Raw genomic sequence first — 26,728 nt, forward strand, 5'->3', positions numbered from 1 at the left:
TTTAACTGTATTTTAGTACGGTGTAGAAGATTTTGTGTTTTATATTTTATGTATGCACCATGACATCAAGTCAAATTCCTAGTATGTGCGAACCTACCTGACAATAAACCTGTTTCTGATTCTGATTCTGATTAATTGAAGCATTATAGCACAGGCCTTTGTCAGATGGTATATTACGCTGTTTTTTTTCTGCTTCGAATAGTTCTCTTTTTTCACCATACGTGTGTTTGCATCCCTGTGATAAGATTACGCAACCGTTAAATATTTACCCTGGAACACGTTGCCGATTTTCAAATGAGGGAAGCCAAACCCCAAGAAAAATGTTGTGTCTTTAAAGCCAAACTGTTGGTTTCTGTCCAGTTGGTTGGATTTTGGTGATTTTTTCCAACAGCAAATTATATTCATTAAAAAAAAGGGAAAGAAACCTATAACTTGAAAAACACAAAAAACGTCACCAGATAATATTTAATATACTATCTGGTGCGATAAAACAGTAATTTATCATGTATAGTTATTTATTGCCACATTCCTCACAGTGTGCATAACAATAATTATTCTGCCGCTCTTCCTGTACATCCCCCTCTGGTGAGATTGAACAAATGTAGCGATCCAAACATCAATAATAAACTCTATCTGTGGCAAAAAAACAAGCCCAGCTGCACGGAGATCATGTGCATGGTTGTCATGGAAAGCCAGATGGTCCAGCATAGAAAGGGACCAGGATGGCGTGGCAGGTAGACCCAAAAACACTAAAGGTCATGCTCTTTCACTCTCTCTTTTACAACGTTCACACATCTCACACACTTTTTGCAGGCACCGTTAGCAAAGAGACTAAAGGCTTCTCTTTAAAAAAAAGTAATTCACTGCGACTGAATCGAATTTGACTATGTGCAAAAACACAGCCACCAGCAGCGATAGTAGCAGTAGGTGATTTTGGCAATGCTCCAGTCTTATATGCTGAGAGTGTTGAGGGCTGGTACCAAAGTAACAGTCTCTGGCAGGTTCTGGTTCTGGTCCTGACTCCCTTTACTCTGGATGAACTTCTGCCGGTGCCTGTCCTCCTGACGCTTCTTCTTCTCCTGCCGCTGCTGCTCTTTCCTCTGCTTGTTAGATACCTGAGAGTGAAGGAAAAAAAGAGACAGTTTTACGAATTTCAATTGAAAAGGGCCCTATTCTACTTTTTGGGGTTTTCTCTTTCCTGTAGTGCAGGGGTATCAAACTCAAGGCCCATTTTATGTGGCCCGCAAGAGCTTGCAAATAATATAATACGTTTTGTTATATGGTTACATGCCACATTACAGAAGCACGTTGTCCATAAACTACATGTCCCACGCATCTCATTTTGTGACATGCGCACTGAAGAGACTTGCAATTATTTGCCCTAGACTTCTGCTTTCAGACGTAGTTAATTAGGAAGTTATTACCCTATCCGATAATAATCCAATGCAGAGGCAATAATGTATAATACATTATTTTATATATATATATTATATGTATATATGTATATATTATTTATATAGTCTTAAAGTTACAACCAGCCCTTTGAGTGCAACCATAATGCTAATGTGGCCCGCGATGAAATTGAGTTTGACACCCCTGCTGTAGTGTATTATATACGTGTTTGTGCATGTAAATGGTCTGAAAAGGCTAAAATCCCAAAGTTCCCTCCACCAAATGTAAGGCAGAAAGTGTATTTGGGCCCAATGATATCACGGACTGGCACACAAGTTGTAGTACCACCGTTGAGCTACGACGAACATTTGCTTCAATGTCCAACCTCACGAATACAGGTGTGTAATTGCCACTGGGATGAGCTAACTGCTTTTTTACCGTGTTGCCATACACACGCTGTTTTTTGGTCCAAATAAATGGTATTGCAAGTACCTGTGCGATTAATTTGTCTAAAAAACATGTCATGTCTAGACAGGCTGTGTAATCAGTGTGTATCTACCTTTGACCTTTGTACGTTGCTGCACTCTGCTGGCTGTCTGTGCTCGCTGCAGTCTGAGGCTTGAGCCCTGCAGGCGGAGCAGGATCCAGAGGAGCACTGACCCTGCACGCAGCCAACAAGCCATTCAGAGTTGATGGTGGCCGCACTCAGCTGCAGCAGGTTCTCCTCGTCTCCTGAGGCAGGGAAAACACAGTCAAGAAAACCAGTCAGTGCAAGCAAACGGTCTATTCTCAGTCGCTTTGGTACCTTTCTCAGATCAGATCCTGATCAAACACTTGCTCAACCTTGAAATGATCTAGTTACACATCATACATTCTCATTTGTTTGAACAAATAGCAAATGCAAAACTAATTCTTAAATTATCTGCTACATCTGGTCATCTGGTGTGGTCGAGACCTAAAATTGCAATTTTTTGGTGAAGGGTAAGAAAGTATTACCTCTAAATCCATATATTTTGTTCTGGGATTAGTTTCTAGTAATGAATGCAGACACAGACACATTCTTAGGATGCTTTGTAAGCTGCACTCTTCACAATATAGGTACATAATTAAACAAAATGTTTTTTTTGTGTCTGTGTCTCTTTTTGTTCTGTGGTTTTAGGTATGTTTTGTCTTGGGTGTCTTTGTTTTACTTCATCTTATGACTCCTTTCCTGTTTCCTAATGACAACAGTAAAGGTGCAAATGTGAGACCTAATCCATATCTTGCAATCTATCTCTCATGTACAGTTAGTTGTAGAAAATATGTTATATTGACAATAAGCATTTTTACAATCTTTTATGTATAGAATGACACAAGGAGTCATCGATTTGACTCATTTATTTAAACATTAACTTAAAGGTACTTTGAGCAAGTTTGCAGGTATTCTGTGGTGCTTTTTGTTCGGAATCATTTCAGGAAATACACTTACTGTTACGGAATTGTTAGGGTTGATTCGAGTGATGAACCAAAGCAACTGTTTATGGGGTAAACGGGAAACTTAGCTGAACAGACGTTCTTGAACGCCTGATGGTTATGAAGTCTGTAATAAGGTTTCCTGGCCCTTTTGCCCTGACAGTCTAATTCTTCTGGCAGCTAATGAATCAAGCGTAGCCTCTGACCCGGGATTCCTCGGTTCTTGATGGAGCTCAGGATCACGTTGTCCTCCTCTAAGGCTGAGGGAGAAGAGTTTTTCCTCCTGGCCCGCTGTCCCTCCCCGAACTCACGCTGATGGCCGTGTGTATTCTGCAGATTCTGCAAACAGCAATAGGAAGAGATGTTGTTAAACATAAGGAAAGAATGCCTTCACAGATGTAAATGTGGTTTGAGGCACTTCTCTAAAGAGGTGGACCTGTTATTAATGATTTTGCTTGACAGTATTGACCAAAATGTGACCTGGATCTGTTGAAGTCCGACTAATTTCAATCTTCCAGGCAATGTCAAGTGAGAATAATTCTCCCAATGGTTTGTTAAAAAATATGTTTTATTCAGTTTTTTATGAGAATATGTCGTCCTAGAGCTGAGGGGAATGTTTGCTTCAAGAGTAACACCTTGCATAATATCAATATGATTTATTGTTGCGTTATTTGCGAGAGTCTATTGACAGGACTTGATTCAGCCTTCTTTTTTCATGCCTCTGTGATGTCCCTCTTAAAATATCCTTTCTGTTCATTGTTTTTAGGCCAAGAAAAATATATATTATAAATAATATAAAATAAATGTAATATAAAATAATAAAATTTCAACATAATTTCCCCCATTTGTCCGTGACATCCAAAACTTCACAGGGACATCGAGTGACACCACATTTTGATACGTTTTTAAGAGGGAATATAATGCGGATTTTCATTTTCATATTTGTATTGTGTGCCTCTACTGTGACATGTCTCCATGCTTTAATGTTCCAAAAGCTCTTTATTTGTCTCATACTGCCTGTGCTGCAGCACCTCTTTTCACCCTCTGTCTGAAACCAGAGCCCAGTCTGCTCTGATTGGTTAGCTGACCGGCTCTGTGGATTTGTCAACCACTACAAAAATGTCCCGCCCCGTAGCCAATCACGTGCAACGTGTTGGAGCGCTAGCCAATAGAAGCGCTAGTTCTACATAACTATGTCATTATGTTACAAAAATAAACAAAGGAGTCCAATGGAGGCGTTTCAGGCAGATGGGGAGTGTATGGGACAGAAAGGTAAAACCTCAAAAAGCCTAATAGGGCCTCTTTAATTAAAATTGGGGATATTTCCCTGAATGCTGCTCCATTGAACACCCATTGTAAGTCATACCTCTATGCGCAGCTGGGCAGGACTCTCAGAGTTGTCTCCGGTCCGCCTCACACTGTCATAATGATCTCCGTAGCGGTAGGCGATGTGCAGCTCTCTGCACGCCTGCTTCTCTGCACCATTTATCTGCAAAGAGAACAGAACACATAAACTATGTGGTGTCCCTGAAGGGATTTCATCATTAGATTACCTTACATCATTTGAAAGGCTTTGCCTACCTCCCACAGCGGTGCGTTGAGCTGATGGATGACCACTTTCACCTGTTGACTGCGAGCAAAAGCCACGATAGCGTCATTGCCAGCAAACGTACCGGCCTGAGAGAGGTTAGACACTGGGTGGAGAGAGACAAAAACCATTACTCACAATATAAGCTTACACTGCAATCACACAACCATTTTATTTTACTTTCTATAATGCTGTTGCAGCAGATACACTGACACTAGGAACCAAAGTGTGTGGGGCATCTTTGTGTAGTCATTTGTATCTTATTGTATCTTTTAAACATGTCTAACTCGTGTAATGCTTGACACTGCTGCTGGAACAAAATCAATTCCCAATTTGGGATAAATAAAGTAAATATCTATCCATCTATGTTTTGCCTCAGTTTAATTTCATATTTTTTGGGGCCTGAAAAAGTCAAATGAGCCACTAACTCACAGGTAAACAAGCGGGAATTTGCAAAAGCTGAGCCGTAGTATGTGAACGGATACATCTACAGGTTCATGTTTTCACACAAACAGACAAATCTGCCTTCTAGGACTACTGACAAAGGGAGCATTAGAGCTGCTGTTTGAAGTTAAAAAACAAACATTAAAAGGAAAGTCTTTCATCCAAACCCTTTTACTACACATTGCAGAATCAACTGAGGACCACCAGGGGTCACTGCATTGTTTTCTTGTTAAAATGTTTTTTTCTGTACAGTAATTTGTGTAGGCCTCATCAAGTAGTAAATGAGGCCTAAATTAAAGTCTCCTATATGAAAATAGCGTTTCATTTTATTTACTCAGTGTCCCACATTAGGTCATTTTCTTACAGTGCTGGGAAAAGGGAACTTCATCCTCAACAAAGGGTTCAAAGTCTTGCCGATGGGACATCATATACTGGACCGTCTCCTGCCGAAGCTGCAGGTGACCCCGGGAGTGACCCTCCAACTGGTCGCCTAGAGCTCTGAATAGGCAGTTCCTGCAAGAAACAGAGACAGTGACTTATATGTCCAGACATGACAGCCTACAGTTAAACAACTCAGTGTTGAGGTTCTTGGCCGTTATGAAGGTTGTGTTATGTTAACATATTTACATTTACAAAAGCTTGGGTTTATGAACATTTGCATTAGCTAGCAAGTTTCAGGGCTTGGGCCAATGACAATGAATAAAGTTCTTTATATCCTTTATTATTCTTTTTTAGATAACAGACTCATGAGAGATAGAAGCAAGACTATAGGGTACATGATTTAATTCCCATCATGATTTTTCATTTAGCTAGAGAAACATACACATATTTTCCTTGTTGTTTTCCTATCATAAATGGCACATACCTGTTATAGAAAGTAAGTGAACACAAATCATGTTTCAACAGAGATGAAGATTGTCATGTTATGGCTTTAGTACATTTAGTCAAGTACATTGGTCTCTAATATGCAGCCACCATGCAGCTACAAATAGGTTGCACTTCCATTTACAGTACATTGTTATTGACTTTGGGCTTGGGAGGTGTAGGCATAGAGGTTGGAGACATTTTGTTCCTCTACCAAGGCATCCTGGTAACTCATGATGAGACAGCTTGAAGCTTTCTGTATATAATAGGATTTAAGAGACACATGTTGCCATTTCAGTGATGGTTAAAGACAGCACAGCACAGCAGGGCAGGAACCCACAATCTTTTTCTGGCTCTTACCCATCTCCGGGGACTTCTCTCAGCTTGAGCCCCAGGGCCTGGAGCTGGTTGGAGAAACTGACAAACTCTGCTCCATCATCCCCGTCTTGAGGCCGGTTCTTGCGGTCCTTCACGATGGCCCTGCGTGCCGCCCGCTCGTCCCTCTTGCGTTCCATTTCATTCTTCTTGTTTCTCCCGACAGGTTTCGTCGTCTGCTTCCTGGACATGTTGGCTACTGTTGTTTCTGCGGGCCTACAACACCAAAATATGCTTTCTTATAGGAACAAGATGGGACCTGCTTCAACCCATGCCAAACATCTGAAAAAGATGAAAACGAAACAGAGGTGAGGGGGGTGAAGATTTAATATAAAGAGGTGGTTATTTCAGCCAGATAGTCTTCTTTTTAGCTGTAAGACAATATACCTTCAGTGACTTATACACGTCCATGCTGAGTTACTTTTTCTATTCATATGGACAGTAGCTATACGCTACAGCATGAACTATTATTCATGTTGGCATACTCAAAATATAAATAAACAGTTTGTTCCAGTGTCATCTCGGCATGGTTCACAGTGACCAAACCATATTGTCTGATTGACAAGAAAACGTTAGCTTAGAAAAAATGTAAAGAAGTTACATTACATGTCATTTGTTAGACGCTTTTATCCAAAGCGACTTACATACATTCAGTACTGTGGACAATCCCCACAGGAGCAATTTGGGGTGAAGTGTCTTGCCCAGGGACACAACGACATGCTGACTGCAGTGGGACTTGAACTTGCTATCCCCTGATTCAAAGTTCAGCACACTAACTACTGAGCCACAGCCTCCCTTGTTGGTGTTTATGTTTATTAAATGAACACTGCATCCAAAAATAAAAATAAACACTCATTATATAGGATTTTAACTTAGGGATGAGGTTTTATGCAATAAAAACTGATATAACCAGTGACTTAACATTATTAGCAACAACTTTAACTGTATTTAGTTGACTTTGTAAGGTTAATTTTAGAATTACGTACGTTGAATAACTTGACAATAAGGCCAGTTTGGTTATATAGCTGACTATAAGTTAACTATATTATATTATTAATTGTAATTGTAACGGAGTACTGACAGTACTAGTACATTAGTATTACTTGTTAGCTAACACAAACTGAGTCAAGTTAGCTGTTAGCTGACATGAAGTTCGGCAGCTAGCAGCTAGCTTGTTAGCATTAAACGGCTGGGCATTACATAATAAATCATATGTTTCCGCTTGTAGCATTCCCTACATAGACAACAACTGGAGCGGTTAACAGTAAATAGAAGGATGCTTACCGTTAACAAGCTGGGTTTTTACAAAATATGACAATGTCTCTTTTTGTTTCATTTGTCTGACTCGTAATGGTTTGTATCAGTTTTGTTTACAACAAATGTTCCGCTTCCGTGTGTCCGTTTACGTCGAAACGTACGGAAGGGGGAATGGGCCAAACTAGGCAAAACATTTTTTACATTGAGCAGATACTTTTATAACCAAAACTATAACTTTCAATATGTTTATCGTTTTAAAGATGGCTTAGTGGCAATTTTGTATTGATAATTTGTACCAATCTGCACCCTTTTGTGATTTTCAGATAAATCTAATCTATATGTCTGTCTGTCTGTCTGTCTGTCTGTCTGTCTGTCTGTCATCCATCTATCCATCCATCCATATACCTACCTATCTATCTATCTACCTATATATCTATCTATCTATCTATCTATCTATCTATCTATCTATATATCTATATATCTATATATATCTATCTAATAGTAGTCACAACTAAAACATCTCCGAGTCATCTTATATTGCAGACTGTGACTCAGGACAAAGTAGGAGTAGCAATTTTATAAGAAATGTTGCTTTTAAAAATCACTCCACCCTCTCTGCTCTCCTCCTCTCTTAGAAAAATCTACTCACCACCACCAACTCCTTCTGATGACTCCACGCAGTTGCTGAAAGTAATGTGGAGGAGGAGTGGGCTGAGAAGAAATAAACAGGATGTTTGCTGAGTAAAAAAGACCAGCAGACACACTGAGACAAAATAATGTGCAAGACATAAAACTACACTAGAAAATACAGAAGAAAGCCATTTTCTGTTACCTAAAACTACAAAAACTACTAATTTACACAAAAACAGTAACAGAAACTGGACATGCACGCGCAAATGTCAGCGTGTACTGTGTAGTTTAATATAGACCCCAGTGAGTGATGGCATTGTGTGTTACAGTAACATATGCAATGGCCTCAAGGCTAGCCATGAATTGTTTCATGTGCAGCAATCAGCATCAGTCACGTAACTGAAACAGAAGGGCGGTCAGCCAAGCGTGGACAACACAGGATTTTATATACATGTACAGTATGTTTGTGTGTGTGTTTGTGTGAGGGAGAGAGGGTGTGTGAGTCAAACAGGACACATGCTTTTTTTAACTTCAGTCTATAATATTATGTTATTATCTTATGCCAACTGATTTCACTATGTTACATTTATTTTATGCCAACAATTGTATTCCTACTGTCTTTTTTCATGACATTACACAAGTTCTTTGATATGGATACCTGCAGAGTGTAATCATGAAATATAGGCCACCTCTTCACCTGTGCTAATATCCTACATGAGTAAATATCTTGGTACAGGTTTAAGAGGTTCCTCCAATAGAATAACCTAAAGCAGTTTATCATTCCACACATAGACATATTGTAAAGTGTAATTTATAAAGCCGTGACAAAAACATGTTTTCTCCCAGTTTACCTTTTTCCAGTAAAGCAAAATAAAAATACTGCTATTTTTGGAAAAAGTTGGTATATTTGCGATCCACAGGATATGGTCTTTGTAATCCAATGGAAATAGACTTTAAAGAATCAGTTCACTCCAATTTCATGACTCATTGCAAATGGTAAAGCCATGAAGATATTCAACAGCAATTTATCTTTCTAGAAACAAGGTCACTCGAATTCCGAGCTCCTTGACATGTGAATAATTCTTTAATGTATTCATGTTAGGTCACATTTTTCTTGATCCTCAGCTGTGTCTAATTTGGCTTCAGTGATTGGCTGACCACCTTTTCTTGAGGTCAGCGTTTTATTGAATTTGTCCCATGAAAATCATTGCACGTATCACTATTCAACAGAAATCTCCATTGCCTTGCAAAAAAAAGACAACAGATCAAAATAAAAGAATACCATCTGTGTCTTTCTTTCAAAGCAACATATTATATTGGTGCAAGTTACAATTTATTTCCACTTTAGTTGAATGTTATGGTTTCAGGTCATTTTACTATCAAGTGTTAGCATTAACCCCTTTCTGTAGATTTCAATTACAGTCTTCTACACTGTGACCCAGCTTGGCGGTGTTTCTTGAATGGGGGTTGGAAGTGAAATAACACTGGCTGTGTGCCTTTGGGTGATGACAGCAGATGGATTCATGTATGCAGGGAAATTTGATAAAGAATAACACAAGATAAGTGACTATTTCGTAACAATGTCTTAAAATATACATTTACATTTATTTTCAACATTTCAGAAAATGTATTCTATGGCAGTGATGCAAGCGTGTCCATGCGAACATGATGTTCATTTTGATTGCATAGAAAACATTTATTTGTCTTCCCGCTGTTTTTATTTCCATGCCATTGTTTACTTAGTCTGTTTGGTTAGGCTGCATGATACATTTGGAGTCATTTCACATTTTATTGGATGATTTGTAGTTTGGTCTGAATAAGTATTTACAAAAATATTTTGGTAGTGAAGAAGTTTAACCTGACACACATCCACTTTTGATATTGTACTTAGCTTTAGTTTTCACAATACATAGGCCTATAGGCCTAATATTACATCTGATATTAAATATTGCAGTGATTTCAATTTGTCCAGAGAATATAAGACATTCTTCAAATGTTTTGAAGGAAAACTATTTTACTCCTGCTGGCTGACTAGCTAAAGGAAAAACCTTACAGTCTATATTCCAGAAAGGTATAATATTTTTGACAATAAACATGCGGAATAATACAAATAACCCAGCATGAATGGTGCAGAATCAGCAACTGGACAGCTGTAATGTCTAGAAGAGAAATAGCAAGCAAGGGCGTTTGTGTGTCTGCTTGTGTTTAGTGGCAGTATTGGGGGGGTAAAAGGGGTTAAGCCTCTGGAGAAGACGGAGGTTAAATCATCATGAAGATTGAAGCCCTACAGTGCATCTGCAGGTATCCACCACTATAAATAATGAGCCTATAGGCCGATGCCACAAAGGCAGTTTGCAGATCTTCCCTCTCTTACCGCCCACTGTACACTCTCTCTCTCCAACACACGTACACGCACGCACGCGCGCACACACACACACACACACACACACACACACACACACACACACACACACACACACACACACACACACACACACACACACACAAGAGGTGGGAGTGGATGCTCGTGTAGCTGCTGGAAGCCGGTATGGGATAATCATGCGTGTCTGGCTCCGGGCGTTGATGCAGCTGCCGTTGCTGGATCCGGACTGGACTCGGGGCGCAGGGTGGGTCTAGTTCCCGACTGGAGCGATCTGGACCTCATGTCGATGTTATCAAGCATTCCGAGAAAGACGAGGGCGATGGCCGCGAGAGGAGTCGGTGCAGCTCTTTGAAACGTCCAGCCGAGAGAGAGAAATCGACCGTTTCCGCCGATGGAGGACAGAATTGGCCGGTATTAAAGCGCAGCGCCGGTGTGGAATAACTTGGAAAAAGGAGGGGGGGAGAGAGGATAGCCCTTGTAGGATATCGAGGGATCTTCACTTGTTTTTGCTTTATGTTATTTTTTAACTGGGATAGAGATAGACACGCACCTGGAAGAACGGCTCACTTTTGCATTGGTAATTAGGAGCCTCCTTGGAGCTAGAGGCAGCCGCATCCGAGAGACCAACCGGGGGGGGGGGGGAGACTTGGATGGAGAGGGCGCAGTGAGGGACTGAGAGAGCGGCGTGCGGTGTGTAGGAGGAGACGGAGGGAGAACCGGGCAGTTTAAAGGCACGGGGAGCCAGGAGAGGCGCGGCGGCTCCATGAGCGGCTCCTGCCGGGACAGAGCGCCCAGAGCCAAGCCGGAGCGTCTCCACCGCCGCGGGTAGAAGCCCGGGCCAAAGGACGGCGGCCAGTTTGGAAGTTTTGATGCATATGATCACAACCACCATGATTTTTATGATTCTTGGTGCTTCAGTTGTAATGGTAAGACATCTTCACCTCCATCAGCCACGATACGTTTTTCTTTTCTAATTTACGCACCGAGGCTAATATTCAGATCATTACAATTGTTGCGTGAAAGCACCTTACAGCAGGCCTATGAATGACATGTGGAAGTAGGTTAGCCTACCTATAATTACCTGCTGTCATAAATAAATAATCTAAGTCCGTTTGGAGGCAAGAGCCCCCCCCCTCTCCCTCCCCTTTTAGAATCGGGAGGATCTGCCAAGGCTATTTTCTCTCCTTTTTTTCCCTTCATGATCCTTATTATTGTTGTTATTTATCCTGATAATGATGACGAGAATAATTCGCTGTCTGCAGGAATAGCCTAGCCTATTTGCTTGACATGTCCCAGCTGACTTGCATGGTTCTTTGCAGGCGATAGCCTGTTTAATGGACATGAACGCACTACTGGATCGCTTTCACAACTACATCTTACCGCATCTACGAGGGGAGGACCGCGTCTGTCACTGCAACTGTGGAAGGTAAATGCCATCATCCTCGCTCAATATTTTGGGATAAACTGTGCTGTGTGTGTTTTATTTTTTTCACCCGTCAATTGTTAATTGCTGAAGAGGCCTCGAAGATTTGTGGCGGTGAAGCCCCGCAAAGATTGTATCTGTGCGCGTACATAGCGAGATGTTTCATTATTTGCTCTAGATATGACATGTTTGCTCGTGATGTTTCTTTTTATACACCGACTGCGAAGATTTCGCCTTTTGCTGCATATACGAAGGTGTGTGTCGGAGCCATAAATAGGTAATGAACTATGAGCAATATGCGGCCGTTCAAAAACAATCTGAGCATCAAGTGCGCTACGCAGGCCTACACGGCGACAATATCAACCTGCTGGCTTTATAGGGATCGTATGAGCGCTAAAGTGAAGTGATTATGGCTTAAGAAGTGCTACGATGCTGCTCATCAGCCTACCTGCTGTTTGCAGGTTGGAAACGGGGAGGAAAACAGCAGCAAGACACTCAATAATAAATAAATCCGAATTAAATCAGCAGTATTGTGCATTTTTCCACCAACAGTAGGCATGTAATGCAGGCTGTATAGGCTGTGTGAATGACATGAGGGGCCTCTGTTTTTTTCTAGTCTTGAATCTACAGTGCCCTAAGGGAACGGCAACAGTGTTTGGAGTCTTTTTATCCAATAGACCCACACCTATACATGTCCTCATATTAGATCCTGATGAAACCATGTCCTGCAGGCAGCCATTGTGTAAGGAAAAAGGGAAATGTCACCATTCATGTTGGTGCAAGGCTGAGCAGATGCACATTAAAACAAAACAGCAGTGTATGCTGTGCATGCTGCAGTGAGGGGGTAGATACTAGCAGTTCATTGGCAGCATTATGAGGCCAGTTCTACAGTGTTTATTTTATTTTTGAGCCTGTAAATCCAGAAATGGGTCTTCATCAGGTGCTAGATTGTCAGAGAGGGGATAATCTGAGGCAAAGTTTGGAGGGGCTTCTCACACACACTGAAGGATGTGATGTGATAAGGACTGATGGAGACAAAAAAAAAGTGTTTGGAGACAGGACTTGTGATGAGATGATGTATCATCGTATTTGTAATATTGTGACAATCGTGTCATCCTTGCAAAAGGACTGTTTGTGAATGCAAGCAGGGATTGTAGAAAATTAAGTATTACAAGCATGGATTTAAAATGTTTCTTTCTCCAATACAAGTGTTAACCAATCAGGCGATTATAAATAAGTAAACCTCTTGTTAGTTTTCAGGTTGCTGTACCCACACAGTGTATTTCACTGACCTGGAAACACTCCTGAATGGGAGTCAGTCATCAGTTTTCACATTAAACAGCAGAAAGAGCAGGATATGTGTAGGAATGCAGCACCTGAGCTTGGGTTTTCACTCACCTGCCCTACCATCCATTAGACGTGGAGGTGTCGTGGCGCCCACAGCGCTCACCTTATCAGGCTTGAGGACACGGCCAGTGTCATTTTATTTGGCAGCCTCTGTGCTGTGATTTGGATGTAGTTGTAGCCTCTGTGACGGGGCCCCTAAGCCTGGCTGCCTCTGTGGCAGCAGGGGAGAGACGTAGGAGTGGAGTTTGTGTATTGCTGGGTGCACACTGCTGATTGGTGTCATGCTGTTGTTGGAGTCTGCAGGATAGTTGTCCTACAAGGTGATCTAAATCCTTTCATTGGGGCATTTTCATTCTACATGTTGACAGAAAAACGTACGGTTGGTTTCAGTTTTATACAAGACACCAAACACATAGATTTGCTGGTGCAGGTGAACCGGACTTAAAGGGACAGTTCACTCAAATTCCAATACACATATGTTCCCTCTTACCTGTAGTTATTATCAATCTATATTTTTAGTGTGAGTTTCTGAGTACTAACACATTTTATTTAATAACTCAATAACAATACCCTTTTTTTCTTTCTACCCAACTACCGCCTACCATATGACAGACAAGGTGTTGAAGCTCACTCTCACTTGGCAAGTGTGATTTGGTAGAAAGAAACCAGTTCCCACATGGATTTGCTTACAACAAGGTCTTTGGATTATCTTGAGTAACAGGGTTATGATTTCTGGAAAGAGACTTGCTCTTGAGTTTGTTCAAGTGTTTTTTGGGCACCAAAGCCAAGTGCCATCTAGTTCCATTATATTGGAGAGAAGGCAGACATCTTTGTAGCCGATTTCGCTACTTTGCAAATCACAAAAACAATCTAGATGGAAAAATATAGGAAAAGGAAATATATGTATTTTTGGCTTAGGGGGTTAAATACATACAGGCAGCATAAACTAATCCTTTACTTTATTTAAAGGCATTTGGGCAAAAGCCTTCTTTAGGGAATAGAAAGAAACCTGGAGGAAGATTTTGGCTTATTTGTACGCGTAGCTTAGCTTTAATGGACCTTGGTGACTGTATGGTTTTAGTCTGTGAGGTCCAACAGGTGGTTCTATCCCCCATGTGGCCCTGCTACTTCTTCACTGAGATACTTAAGATGTGTGTTTCCCTCCATATTCAGTACTAAGTGCTGCGGTGTTTCTGCAGTGCACTCCACAGGGAATTTCTGTCACTCAAACATCACAGGTGGATTTTCTGTTCATGAAGTTGCATTCCTGTAGGTGGAGATGTTTTACTGCTTCCTCAATTTACACCAGAAACATCAGTCCAGTTTACTTCCAGTGCGTAGGATTCTGCCAGTAAAAACCCACAAGACAGTGGCTGTTAAACATATTAGTAATACGTAGAAAACCTGTTTTTAAGAGGGGACATTCACCAGAGATCATCTAGAGAAAACACTATTGTGTTGTACTACAGTAAATGCAGTTAGGGTGTTTTTTTTAGCTTGACAGAAAATGAGGGCATCTAATGCTGCTTCAATTCTGACATTGGGAAGCAAATCCCAGATTTTAGATCCCAGAACAATGCTTAAAGGATTTTGGTTTTAGCAATCCACTGTGAATCCTTTTGTTAAAAAGCAACCTCCTAAATAATCGGTCTCTTGCAAAATTGCCAAAATTCAATTTATTTGTAAAATGTCCCAATGTGGTATTCACTTCCAGCATTTAAATCTCGTCCACTGCGGTCCCTTATGTTTGTCAGACAACTGCCTGTGTTGTTAGATTGGAAAACGTTTTCATCCCCTCTCAGGAGAACGGGTCATACCAATTGTAAGATTTACAAAGTTAGATGTATCTCTTTTGTCAATGATGTACACAGCATGGCAAAATGGGATGGACTGCGTTGTTGTTGAAAGGTCCTACTTTAGTAAATGCAGCAATATACAGCATGCATTTGGTCCTCTAGCAGTAATGCGAGAGTCATACATTTACTGATCTATTACAAACGTCTTTAAATGTGCAGTGAAACATTTCCATATTTGTCACCCCTTTCTTCCTGTGAGGTGCTAACACCTGGTTAGTAGCATTCAAACACCCTGTGGATTAGTGAAAAAGACCATTAAAACTGGTCTTTTATGTCTTTACTACATGAGATACCCAGTATAACAAACCATTGTAATCAATCACAAACTATCAATACTTGCACAGTCGGTTTATTTTAGATGATGTGTTTATCTTGGTCTTATTCATGTCTCATTCCATAAAAATACCGTAACAACCTGTCAGCAAATCGTAATTCACATTCTGACATTATTGGCAATGCATTTCTGAGATGAAAAGAAAGCCATTAGCAACATTTTCCCTCCATTTTTCCAATAGTTTAGCAAACTGTAGCAAAAGGAATTTTAGCCCAATGACAGAAAGAAAAAACCAGCATAACCTGTAGTATAAGTAAAAGCTTTTCTGAAAGGCACTTTAACAGTCACTGAAGGATGTAGCTGAGTGTTGCTTATTCTTATTTCAGGCTGTGAGCACAAGCCGCTCTTCTTAAACTTTTCCACCCACAGCTGCTTTAAGTGCAGTCTCAGAATACCTAAGGGTCCTTGAGAGGGCTTCAGGCGGTTTTCAGCAAAAGTGTGGATTAGTGCAATTTCAGATTGAATTCTCTAGATATCATCCAAGTTAGAATCAGTACATATAATAACCCTCAAATGGCTTCAAAATACTAGAATTTAGCAAACAGTGTCTATGGTCTCCAGGGTTACGGACATTTGGAGATGGATTTTTCAAGATTATACAGACGAGAAACAAATTAAAGTGAATATGAAGGAATTCAGGGAATCCAACATATGAGAACAAGTAACAAGAGAGAACATATTTAAAAGCCTTTAGTCTAGTGGATACAGCTTTATTAGAATTTATTTTATTTTATTTATTTAAAGGGGACCTATCATGCAAAATGCACTTTTGTACGTCTTTTATACATGAATATGTGTCCCCAGTGTTCCAGGGAACTCACCAAGTGTCAGAAAACACAACCCTCTCTATTTTCTTCCATACCCAAATCTCTAAAAAAGGGGCTGCAACGGATCTGATAAAAACTGATCCAGATTTGAACACTGTCCTGACGTCAGGACGGTGGCGCTACGGCTATTGGGCCAACTCCACCAATCAGGAGGAGACAGCCACGGCCATTGCCGTTTGAAAGCGCTGGAGACGCTGTAGTACATATGCCAGGCCTGTAGATGGTGCGGTTCTCACAGAATCTGCCCTTGCAAAAACAGAGCTAAAAAATGTCAAATTGAGCAAAATGAGGCATGGCTAAAATGCATGATCTGTTTGGTATTTTGAAAAAAAAAAAGTATAAATGTGCCTTATATAGGTATGGTCCTATACTATATTATTCAAATATAGCATGATTGGTCCACTTTAAGCAAAGCCAACATGTGTCCCCCACTCTATTTCTAACCCTAACCCTAACCATTTTAAGCCCTCTGTCATACTTGTGCTTTTATTTTGGAGTGTCTGTTTTTGCCTTCCTGTTTATACATTTGTATCAACCTGATACCTTTTTCATTTGATTTGTGATATATCTGTATGTCCTTGAGTTAGCTAAGAAACGTTCATTTGTATCTTTAACTCATAAACTGATACTTTGTTCTATATCAAACACTTCCATCACTTACCCCTGTCTGTCTTCCCCCAGGCATCATGTCCACTATGTAATCCCGTACGATGGGGACCATTCCTTGGTGGACTCTTCAGAGAACTACTTTGTGAGTGACAGTGTGACCAAGCAGGAGATGGACTTGATGCTGGGGCTGCTGCTGGGCTTCTGCATCAGCTGGCTGCTGCTGTGGCTGGACGGAGTCCTACACTGTGCCGTCAGGGCCTGGAGGGCGAGCCGCTACTACGGTAAGATGGACTCAGTTTTCTGGTCTGCTGCAGATACACATGAACACAAGCCAAACAAAAAGGGCTGTGGGGAAATGCCAACCTTAACCAAAGCCATGAAAATCTTGAAATATTAGCAAGAGTGTAAGTGTAGCCCCATGATTTGGATCCACTCTAAATTGTAACTGGTTCTTTCTTGGCCCATGATACACACTTCCAACAAGTTACAGGATATGAAATTATCTTTGTAGATGCATCCATCCACCGTGTATCTGCATGTGCAAGCGATTGCCAGGTTATACAGCAGTTGGTGGAGCTCTCGTAAATGACCTTCCCCCCATTGCTTGGCCCATATTTGGCTCTACTCAATGTTTTTTCTTCTCAGTTTACTGCGTCCTCTTGAAAATCATATCCAAACCTTCCAACTGTGTGATCAGATGGAATCAAGGATGATACATTTTTTTCTTCTTTTTGGCAAGCTGAATTACTCTTGATTTGTTTTCAGGAAACAGCGATTGTCAAAGGCTAATATACATGTACAAAAGAGTACCATCATTATGTTCTGACTATGGTAAACTCATTATTCACAAGATCATTATTTTATAAGACAAAATGAAAGGTTTAAGTAAAAGGTTTAGCCTGTTAGACATGTTTTGTTTGCATTGATTGGTTAGAATAACAACAGGTTAGTGTTTTTTAAATCAGGTTTGACTGAACATCCTCTGCTTACCAAAGCCTTTGTGCAACATTGTAGGAACTGTAAGGTAAACCTTAAATTATCTAATTGGGGACACTGCAGAAGCAAAATTGTTGCAGTAAAACATTTGTTTTGATATTAATTAGTTTAAATGATAAAGATGATGCAAACGCCAACTTGCTTGAATTGAACCCCAGGTAAGACTTAATCTAGATGTATCATGACATGCCTCGTGTTAAGGTAAAGATAACATTACAGATGATGGAAATGTATTAAAATATGTCAAGTAAGTCAAATTATAAAATTAAAATAAAGACACTAACTTTGGACTCCTGGACTTCCACAGCTGAGGCGGCACAGCAAACGTAGGTCTTCTAAGGTGATGAGGATAGATTTGCGAGTCACTAGAAGGGCCCTTAAAGAGGATCTCAAGCAGCAATCAGAATCACTTTGGGGTTAACAAATCAAGCAAATAAGCTGACTTAAAACCATGAAATCAATTATACAATTGACAGCCAGTCAGTCAGAGACAAGGATTAATGTACTGTGGTCATTTCTCTCAGAGAGCCTGATTAGCCTGTTGAATAAACTATGTTGATATTTCTCCTGCAAAGAGCCCAAGTGCGTCACAACAATCAAGCCTGAAGGAGACACAAGCATGAATGACCTTCTCCAGGGCTGCAAATGAAAGACAAAAACCATCTTAGTTATGGGCCCTATAGTTAAATAAAACACAATCACACCACATGAGCAAACAAAGACATACTTCAGTGTTAGTGAAGACAGGCTGAGCAGATTACACATAAGATCATTAACAGCGCTAGTATAGGGACCAGGAGGGGTTGTTAGCGTGACATAATGCAGGATACATCTATAATTCAAGGCTTAATTGGACTTTAAAACAGCAGGTCAGCTGTGATATACCCCAAGGAGAGGCTATTAATAGAAAATTATGAGGGACCCAAGATAAACCCCTGGGGGACACCACAAATGAAAACACGTTTTATCTGGTATGAAGTTAACCAGTATAACACTACATTGGTATCAGAGAATCAATTCATATATAGTGGTCCACTTTGTGAAAGGCTGAGCTAGGATGAAAGAAAATCAAAGTGTTTCGTTTCAGGCAGAGTGAGTTCCCAGAGTCACTGGGGGACACCACAAATGAAAACACGTTTTATCTGGTATGAAGTTAACCAGTATAACACTAGTCACTGCGGTATCAACAAGACACCACTGTTCCTGTTCCTGGCCAGGAAATTCTTTCAGCATATAACTGTAAAACCAAATACTCTCATTTGCATATTTTGGTATACGAACAGACTGATTAATTAAATAAGATACAGTGTACAAAGAAAACAAATCTTTAAAAGGTGCTTGTTTGGGTATTTAAGCATTTAGCAGAGACATGCCAGCTGTTTCCCCAAAGCCACCAACTTGTTGCCTCTAGCTCCATGCAAAGACATCAGCGGTATTTTTTCTTATCATGTAACTTTTGGGTAAGGTTTAGGTTTCCAAAAAATGGCAAACTATTCCTTTAATAAATCCACAGCACTCCTATCCTTTTTATAAAAATCAGTTTTTATCTTTTTATACACTAAGGCAGAAAAATGCAAGTCTTACATTACAAAATGGGAGCAGTTGGTTGAGTCAGGATGACATTTATCCATTGATGGTGAAGGAAAACATGGATTCAGAAAGATGTTTATATAATGTTTAGGCCTTTTTTCCAGGAAACATTTTTGACTTATGACAGTAGGAAACACAAAGGTGTTACTATTAATATTAACTCTGTCTCAATGCTATTCCAGTGTGAGGTTCAAAAGCCGTTCACACACACACATTTTTAACTATTCTGATTTACCTCTGATAAGGTTGAAGGTGGACGAGCTATGCTATCATTTATGTGATTGATTACAGTCCTACTTGGCAAGGGCCGAGTGGCTAAAGCGTCCTAAGACCACATAGAGACACAAAATGACCACAATGAGACACTCCAAAACAACTGCAAAGAGACAGAAAACAATACAAAAAACATGTAAAATAACTATACTTGTCTGTCGCCAGGTGCCCATTGTCTCCAAATCCGCCAATGCTATGGGTTTGCATGGCCTTTTACTCAGTAATGATATTACTTTGGCTTCAACGGTAGCTGCATGTCCCAGAAATGTCATGTCAAGCTTGGTCATTGAGAACATTTTGACTAAGTGGTTAGCACTGTTACAGAGCAGCAAGGCAGACCTGGTTTGAACTCTGTAGTTGCAGTTCAAAGAATAAAAAGATAGCAATCATTTACACGTACTATACGTTTTTACATTCACAGGAGTGCAGAAAGCCGCAAAAACATAGATTAAATGTATTGGTGTGTAAATGTGTCAATTCACATTACACTGAAGATAAGATGAATTAATGTGCAGAATTGGACTAGAATACTTCCCTTGGGGAAATTAGGTTGTCTCAATCTCTAAAATCTGACCATCCAGATATTTGTTTGAAAAAAGCGTTAAATACGCTTTTGTAATACATTATACAATACTTATATGTGATTTAACATACATCAGCTACTAAGACTGGTTCAAACCAGGCTGGAGAAACAGAGAGAAAATACTTCCCTCCCACCATCTGCTGTGTCGTAGTGAAAGCTACTTTCCCACATGTACTTAAATCCAACCGAGTGTGATAGTTGCTCCTCAATTTCCTGTCCCCCGTCAGCGCTGTCTCTGAGATATCCGTTTCATTTCTCTTACCGTATCTTTATGACAGATGAACGAGGCATGTTACTTTAGTAAAGGAGAAGCAATGCAGCAGATTTAACGAGACATAATATGTGGTTTATAGTTCACCAACATTAAAAGGCTTTCAGTGAGGCTAAAGCTAAGCAGTGTGAAATCATGACATGGCAGCATGAAATCCCTCATAGTCTGGCGCTCTGTAGAAGAGACAACGCAGTGGATTCATCTCTGTTGCACTAGCAAGATGTTCGCTGATGAGTATTAGCATCCTGGATTAAAGTGTTTTAGTTTCTCACGGTCATGCCAGTTTCACAAGCTTTTCTACCCAGTCAGGATCAAACCCAAGGGGAAACACTTTCGTTTAGCACAAATAAGCAAAAGTTACTGAATATTGCAACAAGGTTTTTAAAAATAGGATTTTGAGTGTCTGCGCTCTGTCTGTATCAGGCCTGTATTGTGGAGGTGGCCTGGATCCTCAGTTTTAAGGATAAAGTAGGTGATAAATGTAGCCTGGATACTTGGACTGCAATGGAAAAGCTCCTCGGGCAGGATAAAAAAGTATGAAGCAATGTTGGAACTTAAAGTTATGATGTGTGCTATTACCAATAGATGTATTAGGATAGAAAACGTTATGTAGTATTTGGATTTTAGGTGTTTTTATGAGCTGCTACATTGTACAAGGGGTGTGAATTGTACAAGCTTTGATATATGCAGCTTTTGCTCAGAGGTGTGGAAGGTTTTGCAGCAGCGAGTCAGACAATGCTGTTTTTTCTCCAGTGCATTAGTACAATAGTGTAAAATACATCATCATAAAAAACACCCCCAGAGAGGAAGGAGCATCCATATTTATTAGCAGCACTAGGAGTGGGGGATATGGGATTCTTCTTTTTGTACCGGGAGGGAATGCCCCTTTCTGTGTGTGTGTGTGTGTGTGTGTGTGTGTGTGTGTGTGTGTGTGTGTGTGTGTGTGTGTGTGTGTGTGTCAATGGTGACGTGGATCCTAGGTCCGACTAGTTTAGCCTCCCCAGATGAGGAGTGAAGGTGAGGCTGACAGAGAAGGGAAGTGTGTGTGTGTGTGTGTGTGTGTGTGTGTGTGTGCGTGTGTGTGTGTGTGGGGGTTGGGGGTGCAGGATGGAGATGCTGTCACATCCCCACCCCCACATACACACACTCTCTCCTCCAGAGCTATAAATAGAATGAGAGAGAGCAGCTGGAATGGCAAGTGAGAAACACAGACACATCACACACACACACACACACACACACACACACACACACACACACACACACACACACACACACACACACACACACACACACACACACACACACACACACACACACACACACACACACACACACACACACACACACACACACACACACAGTACATTGAGATGCACATCGATTCCTGTTGTCCCCCACCCTTCCCACTCCTAATTCCATCTCTTGCTCCTCCCCCTCCACTTATTGAATCTACTCCTAGCCATTTCCTTTACAACGCTTCCTGATGCAACTACTTCCCCCCCCCCCCCCCCCCCCCCCCCCCCCTTCTTATCCTTGCTAATATCTGATTCCACCGTCTCTTTTGCAAAGACACCGGAGAAAGAGAAAACACCAAAATGGGAAAAACGATGACTTGGCGTTTGTACCAACCCCCCTTCCTATAAAGGAGCATAACAATTGTGCCTCCGCCTCCCATTTTTTTCTGCCCAGCATTACCATTTCTTCCGGCTCCATCCCCATCCTTTTATTCAAATGAGAGAAATCTGTCTTCGTTGCCCCTTTTCCTTTGGATACCCTTCAGAGCAGTCCTTGTGGACAGCATACCCATTCACAGCTATAAATAACTCACTCTCTCCCCCCTCCTCACCTTCTCTCCACCCAACACCTCCACCACCACCACCCCTCCCTTTGCTCATCCTGTAGCAGGGCCATTTGCTTCTGGGTTTGCTGTCTGGGGCTCTCCCCTCTCTCCTCTCTTCTGTCTCCGTGGACCCGGCTCTGGTTTATAACCCGACAAGCTCCAACATCTGCTCCGCCATTCCCCTCTTCACGTCATACACCCCGCATTCATGACACCCCCACTCCAGTCAGATCGCTGATTTCTCGGCAGGCCTGTGTGATCTGTATGTACAGCACGTTGGCTGCAGAAGGCAGATACCATTTGACACTTCAGCCTGTAAAATCCTTGCGACTGTAGATAAATAAATGATGCCGGGATGCAGGTCACATGTGCAACAGCTCCGTACACAAATGTGAAAAATCAAGGGCAACATCACGGTGCACTTGAAGAGATTGATGCTTTTTACTGTCTCATCCAATATTTCAATTTTCCAATCTTTCATCTCGTCTCTGTCCGTCTGACCTTACTGTGAAAATCAAATCCTTACTTCCCAGAATTACATTGTTAGAGGTATGATGTCAAACATTAGCTTTTCTAGTGTGAGGTCTGTGTTGAGCTTTAGCCCACTTTTAAACATCAAAATCTGATTCTGGGTCATATTCTGGACTAAGGTTTCATGAAGATATTTTATGTATGGTTTACAATTAAATTAAAGCTCAGTAGGCATTCATTTACATCATTTGGTAAAAGTTCAATAATAACCTTTCAGAATATTGTTATTCAAGTGGCCTAAGAGAAAACGAGACTTCTGCACCTCCTCTTGGCTCTGTTTTAAGGCTTTGGAAAATGTGGCCAACATTGGGGGACTTTGACCAATTAAAGGTCATTTCAGACAGAGAGATCCTATTGGCTGTTCTACAAATGCAGAGGCGCGCGTATTTCCCTTCAGTGTAAGCCTAATACAAAAGTCAAATATCCTTCAGGAAAAAGTTGCTATGCATGCCAGCATTGGCAATAAGTGCCCACTACGCAAAGTAATTTGCAAAGGAAGAAGGATGTATCTAAAAGAGAGTCTGACAATATTAGCAGTGTTTTAGAACTGGAGACAATGTGGCTAACTGTTCAACTGTTGCCAAAGCGTACAGCTACAGCTAGCTAACAGCTACATTAGCAGAAGGCTAAACTATTTAGCAACATTTGCTATCAATCTCTAAAGCGCTTTGCAGATATTTTAAAGCCTAAAATCACAGAAAACATGCCTAAATCTCATAGAATTCAGTTCATGATAATGTTGATGATAGGAATTAATAATAGAGGTTATATGAGTCCTTTGCATATGGCCGTTTTCGTCTGTTTGGAGGGTATTGGAGGACTTTTACCGAATTAATGCTGTAATTTAAAATTCTGGCATGCCCAGCTTTAAATACATATTCAACATTTATCTCAGAATGGTGATAAGAAGAATAATTGAAGAAAAAGTATTTAAGAGACTGACAAAATAACGAGCCCCCATCATTTAAAAAAAAGAGAGAGCCAATATCAGCCTTTAATCATACATTCTTAAAACAGCATTACGGTAGAAAATTATTGTTGAAAAAGCATGTATACTCATTCACTTGAACATGGAAAAGGACAATTTATTTCACAGCACAGAGATCAGTTCTCTGTTAGTGGTTGTTGATGTCTTGTCTGCCTGACAAGAGCCTGAAAACCAGGCTAAGAAGGATTTGACACTATTGTGTGTTTTGATCTCATGAGTGCCTTGTCAGGCTGAGTCTCCAAAAGCCTGCATTCAGTTTTATCTGCTCTTGTATGCACAACGAGAAAAGCAAGACATTTCTTTTTTCAAATACATAGCAGTTACACTTTGTCAACTTGTGACTGGACATGTGACATTTATTGTGACATATTAATGATACTTTCTTTTGCACCACTTATGCAGAGGGGGTTTCCTTCTTATTTGAACTCTAAAGTACTTTCTTGCCAATTTTCCTCCTGTTTGTCATTCAAGAATTGGCATGCGTTCATGTTTTTGTGTTTACAATGCTCAGACTCTTGAGTATGAGTCATTTCCCCAGTTAAATGTTTGGCAGCATCTTCGTTGCATGTCATCCTTATACACTTATCTCACTCAATTCTCAAATAAAAGCCCAAAAATAAGCTTAAAAATAACTCATACTTACTTTGGTTCACGTTGTTTAAGGCTGTATGTATCTGTATGGTATCATTCATTTATTTTGAGTGTGATATGGTGAAAAATATTGGCTATAAATAACCCTAAGAAAATAAACATCATATAATAAACACTGCCATCAACTTTGTTTACAGGTACCCACTTTCTAGGCTTTTAAGCTTCAATTGGGTTTTTCTTTTTCTTTAAAAGCTAAATGCAGGACTCATGTATTTTTAAAACCCTCACTATGGAGCCAACTCAGTGAAGCATTCTATATTGCAATACACTCCAGGTTTTATTTCTGCTGTTGTAATAAAGACACTTTTACAGTTTTAGGCTCATAGATGTTGTATTTCTTGCCATATGTGTCTTTGAAATTGTGAGTCACCCAGTGATTCTTTGCTCTATTTTGAGGAATTCACATTATAGAAACTTTAGAAAGGGTAATGATTTTCAAAAGACGACCAATTCATTGGCATATCCATCAGAGGTGGATAAAGTTTGGCAAATATCTAGTGTTAAAAGACAACTTCAGCTATTGATCACACACTAATGCTTACCTCCTCTGACCGTCCTGTCCTTTTCTCCTTCCTCCAGATACTCCGTCCTGGTCATGGCTGCCCCAGTTCTGCAACCTTCGAGACCTCCGTCGCCGAGCCCAGCTCAGACAGCTGGAGGACTCCAGTGGCAACATGGTCCACATCAAGCAGAAGCTCTACCACAACGGCCACCCTAGTCCCCGCCATCTCTGACTCTAAAAAAACAAAAAAACAAAAAAATATTCCTCCACCCCATTCCCTATTCTCCCCTCCTTTCCAAAGCCCCTCACCCCCTTTCCCAAACTCCCCCTTGGCCAACTGTTGCGTCAGAGACCCTGGAAAACTGCCCTCCCACTGTTCACAACATGGCCCCCTTAAACCCCTGTGACACAACTTTCTTATGACTAAACTTGGCCCCTGTCAGCACTAAAAAAAATCCAAAAATGGAACAAGATGATTATTTGTTGCCACTGAAATCTTGTCTAATGTCCATGTCCACCATCGTGGGAGGAGGAAGAAAAAAAAAACATTTTTAAGGGTGTTTTTTCTGTATAGAGACATTTTCTGTGTTCATTGTTAAACTTGGCATGCTCTTTTAGAACAGGGTAAGATGTGGGCAGCGTATTGGAACGGGGCGGCAAAGACGGGTTCAGGAATTTTTTTTCTCTCTATTGGGTGGGATTGGGACTTTGTTGGTGTTGGGAAGGACGAATCAGATTGGTGGGTGGGTGGGTTTTTGTGATGGCTAGATTGCTGCTTCTGTACATAGTTATAAATACAGGCAAGGGGGATTTAACAGTCTTTAAGAAGAGGGTGCGTGGGGGGATTTTTGTCTGAGTCGTTCAATAGAAAACCTAAATGATGGACTGTGTGGTTAAAGATTATAGGAATGGAACTGGAAAACGAGTCTGTTTGAAAACTGGATGTGAAACCATGTGATTTCTGCTAAAACACAGATTAATTAGCTTTGTTACTTAGTGAATTAACTGAATGTATTAATTTTTCCTGTAAATATGTGAGGGGGAGGGGAGCGTGTTCGGTTGTGGTAGGGGTTCTCTTTGCAATATTATCATTATTTTAGTCGACACGGGAGGAGAAATAAATGCCAGCCAAGACGAGTTCAATACACACATACCCCGCCATCTTCCCTACACTGTGCTCAACAGCGCAGTTCAATTTTCTTTATCCAATTCCCTCTCACTTATCAGGAGCAACCAGCCTATCAGCAGAGGGAACCCTCACCCAGCCCCCCCTCATCCTCTCTGTCCAGACATTGCTGTTGTGAGGATGAAATGTCTGTTTTATTAAAAGTGCCATTGAAGCACAACAGTGACCTCTGATGTTTGATTGTGTCACTCCAATCCTGTGAGCGAAGATGGGAACACATTCTCATAGCGAGAGGTTATTTCAGAGCAGCAACAACAGGCAGATTATACAGAGAGGTCCTGCTGACTTCAGTTTGGTTTGTTATTATTCCGACATAAATGTCCTAAGCACTGAAATGACTAACAATGCCAATGGCATGCTGACGCTACTGAGAAAAGCCCTCCACTATTATCAACAGCAGGATATGACACATTGCAGTGGCAGTGAGGGTCTTTTTTTCATCTTGGTTGATACTCTTTAGCATATATACCTCTTATCTGCATGCAGTCCCAATATTAACTTGGTTTTCCATCATTCTTTGAAAAGATGAACTA

At 40.7% G+C, this 26,728-nt stretch overlaps 2 protein-coding genes across 2 annotated transcripts; one reads left to right on the forward strand and one right to left on the reverse strand.

Moving 5' to 3' along the window:
* Nucleotides 1–497: 497 nt before the first annotated feature.
* On the reverse strand, nucleotides 498–7,554 carry otud3 (OTU deubiquitinase 3). The gene is made up of 8 exons (XM_034145461.1): nucleotides 7,400–7,554; nucleotides 6,101–6,397; nucleotides 5,241–5,389; nucleotides 4,426–4,538; nucleotides 4,211–4,333; nucleotides 3,051–3,183; nucleotides 1,952–2,124; nucleotides 498–1,115 (listed from the first exon to the last, which is right to left on the reverse strand). Exons 2-8 carry the CDS (start codon nucleotides 6,304–6,306, stop codon nucleotides 951–953), a joined length of 1,062 nt encoding a protein of 353 aa, XP_034001352.1. The 5' UTR covers nucleotides 6,307–6,397; nucleotides 7,400–7,554; the 3' UTR covers nucleotides 498–950.
* Nucleotides 7,555–10,500: 2,946 nt separating this feature from the next.
* tmem240a (transmembrane protein 240a) lies at nucleotides 10,501–26,361 on the forward strand. Its single transcript, XM_034145462.1, has 4 exons — nucleotides 10,501–11,311; nucleotides 11,705–11,811; nucleotides 16,854–17,062; nucleotides 25,087–26,361. The coding sequence occupies exons 1-4, from the start codon at nucleotides 11,255–11,257 to the stop codon at nucleotides 25,239–25,241; spliced, it is 528 nt and encodes a 175-aa protein (XP_034001353.1). The 5' UTR covers nucleotides 10,501–11,254; the 3' UTR covers nucleotides 25,242–26,361.
* The last annotated feature ends 367 nt before the right edge of the window (nucleotides 26,362–26,728 follow it).

The sequence above is a fragment of the Trematomus bernacchii genome, unplaced genomic scaffold (genome assembly GCF_902827165.1).
Source record: "Trematomus bernacchii unplaced genomic scaffold, fTreBer1.1, whole genome shotgun sequence".
In the NCBI taxonomy this organism is placed as follows: domain Eukaryota; kingdom Metazoa; phylum Chordata; class Actinopteri; order Perciformes; family Nototheniidae; genus Trematomus; species Trematomus bernacchii.

Bases quoted from the DNA above. Each gene is read 5' to 3' on its own strand.
- otud3 (XM_034145461.1), bottom strand. From the start codon at position 6,306: ATGTCCAGGAAGCAGACGACGAAACCTGTCGGGAGAAACAAGAAGAAT. The intron at 3,184-4,210 runs GTATGACTTACA...TGCTGTTTGCAG, and splicing joins CTGCCCAGCTGCGCATAGAG to AATCTGCAGAATACACACGG. The intron at 1,116-1,951 runs GTAGATACACAC...CTTCACTCTCAG, and splicing joins GCAACGTACAAAGGTCAAAG to GTATCTAACAAGCAGAGGAA.
- tmem240a (XM_034145462.1), top strand. From the start codon at position 11,255: ATGCATATGATCACAACCACCATGATTTTTATGATTCTTGGTGCTTCA. The intron at 11,312-11,704 runs GTAAGACATCTT...GGTTCTTTGCAG, and splicing joins TTGGTGCTTCAGTTGTAATG to GCGATAGCCTGTTTAATGGA. The intron at 11,812-16,853 runs GTAAATGCCATC...GTCTTCCCCCAG, and splicing joins TGTCACTGCAACTGTGGAAG to GCATCATGTCCACTATGTAA.